Source organism: Acyrthosiphon pisum, chromosome A1 (assembly GCF_005508785.2).
Source record: "Acyrthosiphon pisum isolate AL4f chromosome A1, pea_aphid_22Mar2018_4r6ur, whole genome shotgun sequence".
Taxonomy (NCBI): Eukaryota; Metazoa; Arthropoda; class Insecta; order Hemiptera; family Aphididae; genus Acyrthosiphon; species Acyrthosiphon pisum.
In genome coordinates this window covers 99,724,045-99,728,978 of record NC_042494.1, presented here as the reverse complement: position 1 = coordinate 99,728,978, position 4,934 = coordinate 99,724,045, and the positions used below count along the sequence as shown (strand labels likewise).

The 4,934-nt window shown below is 25.9% G+C and overlaps 1 protein-coding gene across 2 annotated transcripts in view; it reads right to left on the bottom strand.

Annotated features, from left to right (window-relative positions):
- Window positions 1–4,934, bottom strand: part of LOC100571648 — a 10,898-nt gene that overhangs the window by 3,664 nt on the left and 2,300 nt on the right. For both annotated transcript variants that reach the window (XM_003245549.4, XM_016805733.2), the window contains exon 3: window positions 1,019–1,203. In XM_003245549.4, the coding sequence (XP_003245597.1) occupies window positions 1,019–1,203 (185 nt within the window). The remainder of the gene's footprint in view (window positions 1–1,018; window positions 1,204–4,934) is intronic.

Sequence of the window (4,934 nt, the reverse complement as noted above, 5' to 3'; positions counted from 1 at the left end):
ATAAGTATGATGAAAACGAAAGATATTGAAAAACTATTGAATTAATATTAATAGGAATTTATAACAACAAATTGTATTTTTCGGACACATTGAAATCGTGATAAAGATTTTCGGGATGTCTGGATGTATGCCCCCTGGGTTCTAGTCCATATTCTAGCCACATCTACAATATAGATACCTCAAAGTAAATGTATAACTGCAAATTAGCACCTATGATAACTAGCGAATATAAAATGGGGAGCTATATATCATATACAGGTTTATAGGGCGTTCCACTTTTCCACCTAAATCGACATTACCATTTTTCACTAATCAAGTTATATCTATATATGTATTTCTATTTTTCTCCTCAATTAATTACAGTTTTAAGATTTTGGTAACTCCTTACTATAAAAATATTATATTAAATAGGTATAGAGTATTTTGTAATATTATTAGTTATTACAAAATCTACATATAATTATATAAACATAGGTACATAGGTAATAATTAATAAATAATTAATTTAAATTGTATTTACATAGAGAACGTCTATAAGTTCTGTAAATTCATAAATTCCTATTAATATTAATTCAATAGTTTTTCAGTATCTTTCGTTTTCATCATACTTATTTATTTAACTGATTTTGAGTGTTTAAAATTATTAAAAATATTAAATAAATCAAAACGACCGATTTATTTTATAAATATATTAATTAATTTAAACTGAAGTACCTATTATTAACAGTTATTAATAATGGATTGTTATATTATTTTAGTTTCTAAAATGTTATATCATTGTTTGTTTATTTATTTTTTGTTCTGTTAATATAATAAAAAATCAGAGAATTTTATTGACACCTAATATTATGCGCTAATCTGCAACATATATTTAATAAATTGTTTAAACTATTATACACGTATATTATTTACACGGTTCTAATATAATATGTTTTAATACATGTAAATTTAGATTTTTTGGAAAACAACTTTGAGTCGTTATAGCAATTTCTTAAAAAAAAATGACGCGTCTACATACTTCTTCGTCCAATTGTTCTCCAATTTCTTTAGGTTTGAACCCTTTGATTTTAAATGTACTGCTGTACGTAGTTTCAAACTGTCTATTTTGATCATAAAATGTTTTTGATTTAGCTGCCAAGTCGTTCATTACTTTTTCAGTCATTGTTTTCCACAAATATTCTTCAAATTCTTTTCTTTTTCTCTCTTAAAACAAATAATTCATTATATTGATTTTGTGTGTAGCTATATTACCTACATTACGTTATTAATTGATTATTCTGTTTAAAATAAACAGAATTAAAACTAAAATAATTTCACACTTTTTATAATTTTATTGTTTTACAATTTGTACAAAATATACAGAGATACTATTATAATATACACAAATTTGACGTGATTACATGGTAACAATATATCAATATAGAACAAGACTTATTGTAATTTCATGTAGGTATAACACATATTTGGAACCATCAAAACAACACTATTATCATTATTATTAGGCATATAGAACAAAAAAGTTAATAGGTATTAGATCTAATTAGTATAATTAATAAACTATAAATTGACAAATAGTCCAGAATGCCCGAACTTAGGCCTTCATTTTTTAAATATATAAATATATTTTTGTATATACTTTACAAATGTTTTAAACATATTAAATCCCTTTGGAGTTATCTCTGTTTCGTAGCCAAGGTGACTTGACGCCTTGACGGTCATGGTTGAGGGGGTTGCAGCCCTCCCTAAAATTTAGGAAAACATAAAAATGCTTTCAGTGTTCTGTGAAAATATTACGTAAGACGTAACCATATGTATTATAACTTGTACGAATTTAATACTGTACTTGTATGAAAGTTACTGAAAAAGTCTAAAATATGTTGTATTCCCACAATCCCGCGGCGCATCAGCATACCAAACGTATGATAGATACTAATTATTAATTACGTCTCGTCGTCTTACTATATTATAAAATTATCAGCCCCTCTTTCCGCACTTAAAAGGCTCGCTCATCTTAATAAAAAATAATATAATATAATACAAATTTTACTACGATATTTTCGCATCGGATATACCTCCGATGACAACAGCGACCACCTGGCACCTTAACAGGAAGATGTCAATTGACAGGAGACAATTATTATTGATTGGTTCAATATGTGTCACGATGTATGTTCAAATATTGTTCAAAAACGACCAAATATGGTGGGAACTGTGATCAATCTAATACAAATTGCCGAGGCCAGATTCGCTGAAAGGAGGGAATATATTTTTGTTTTATTAATTTACAAATGAGTACTATAAGCAATAATATTATTTTTAATTAATTTAATTATTTGCGGTATTCTTAACTTTTAGGTTCTGAGCGGTGTGATGAATGTATTGATTTTACAATGATGTGTGTTTTTTTTTATTTTGTCTTAAATTGTGTATGTATATAGGTACACGATAACTCGTCGACATAATAAATATATCGTTTTTCAACTTCAGTAACTTTTCTGGTGGGAAATTCCAAAGTGTGTGTATTCAAAGGTCAAGATTGAAAATTCCCAGTATTTTACAAATAAAAAACCCTGGAAACTACCCAAAAATGAATAAAAAAGGAGATTTTGGTTTTTGGTGTAACTTTAAGAAAATAGTACAGGTATAAATCAGATTTTCACCGGATAATTATATTAGCATTTTCTATACACCATACAATCTTCAAAATATTTTTAATCTTGAACTATTTATAAGCATAAGAAAATATCGATTTCTTTTAATTTTCTTTAAATTATTATCGATAAACAATTATCACTTTGTCGAAATACTTGAAAATATAATATACAAGCTTCCTCATTAGTTTTGGTTAGTGTAAATTATAAAAAAAAAATGAGTGTAATTACACAATATTTTTTTTATGATCGGTTGAAGTTAGAACTATGATAAAATTCATTAAATTCTAAAATGTGGATATTATTTTGTAGGTAGTTGAAAACTTATAAAATGTTCAATTTATATAGCCAAGGATTGAAAATATAAAATAAGGTTTCACATAAGAAGTTCATACTGTAACCAAAAAATCTAAAAAGTATATATTTACAATTTTTTTCTTTAGATATTTTAAGTTCAATTTTGGACAAATTTAGATAATATTTAAACGAAGAATAACGATTTTAGTTATTGAATTGTAGTTAAAATAAAATTCTTTAACAACAATATTAAAAGTATTACACACTTAGGTCTACTTATATAATATAGGACGTTTTCTCTCAGAATCGTTTTTCGTATACAATGATTTTATATCATTGAATTAAAATTTTACACATTCGTTACAAGTTACAACTTACAGTGACTTCTCTATAGACACCTACTGAACAGCAGAGTGGTACCCACTTGACCACCTTTTTTTTACTTACGAGTATATTTACAATTAATAATTATTACTATTATTTTTAATATTTTTTAAACTTGTTTATTAGTTTTAATAAATTATGAAACACGACGTATTATTATAGTATAATACTAATCATATTTTACTAAGTGGAATAGGCGAAAATAGGGGAGGCTTTAGGGGCTAAGCTCCCCTCCAAAATGTCAATAAACCACTAAAAAATATCCTACATTTTTTTAAGCCTATTCAGTATTATCATATTATATACAGGGGCCCTGTAACAGGGCTTCAGCTCCTAAATCTCAAACGATATTTGTACCTGTGCATCAAACTCAATATTCATCCCCATGGAGATATATCCACGAATACATTACTTTTATATTGAACAATAGATACACGTCACTACGAGCATCAAGGTGAGTGAATTAATATATTTCACATAACGTTTTTATATATCTACCTACAACCTACCAAAACATTAGACACAAAATATAATAAAGTAGTAGAATAATCTTATATATAATTTAGATTATACACCCTTTAGACTAATTAAATAAAAATACTAATCTGACGCACCAAAACACGTAAACACATATTATGCGCACTCATATAGTCTATTATACATTATCATATTACATACACAAATACTAAGTCATTTATTATACCGTTTTAACGTGTGTGATAGTAGCAGGGGTCGTCGCGGCTTCTTACACTTAGAACTTAAAAGGACCATATTATTCGAATGGGTCATTGTCCTTCCTACACGGCTGCACAAACCACGTTCGTATACAAATTTACGTATACGTAACCAAAAAATCTAAAACGTATATACCTATTCACAATTTTTTTTTCTTTAGATATTTTTAGTTCAATTTTGGAAAAATTTAGATAATATTTAAACGAAGAATAACGATTTTAGTTATTTACTAATTATTTGTAGTTAAATAAATTTCTTTAACAACAATATTATCATAAAAATATTGCACACTTAAGTCTATATAACATAGACCGTTTCTACATTATATCCCTTTGTATATAAAGTATAAACCATAAACCCGTACTACCATAACCTTTTCATTTTGTAATTTTTATTTTACTATTTCAATAATATATTACCTATATGGCTATATCACTGCATTATTTATTAAATTATTGTAACAGAAAATTAATGAATATTTATTTTGTTTTAATTAAACATTTTTTTCTTATGTTGTTTTCATTATAATAAATCATTATTAAATATTAATAATTAGAAAAAACAAATAAGATGTATAATAGGTATACAGTGTGTCCCAGAAGTCCCGTATCACCCTTAGTACTTCCGTGGAAAATCAATATATTTAAATGCAATTTTTTTACAGTAATAAGTATGGAAATCTTGATTAAATAACATAATATTCGATTTTTTTTTTCAAAAATTCAAAAATTATCAAAAATTTTTTTAGGAAAATAAATTTATTAAATTTCCAAGATAGCCATTTTGTTGATCATATTTTTTAAAACAGTTTAAAAAAAATATATATTAAAATTTAATGAAAATCACCCAAGTTAGGGCTAATTATTA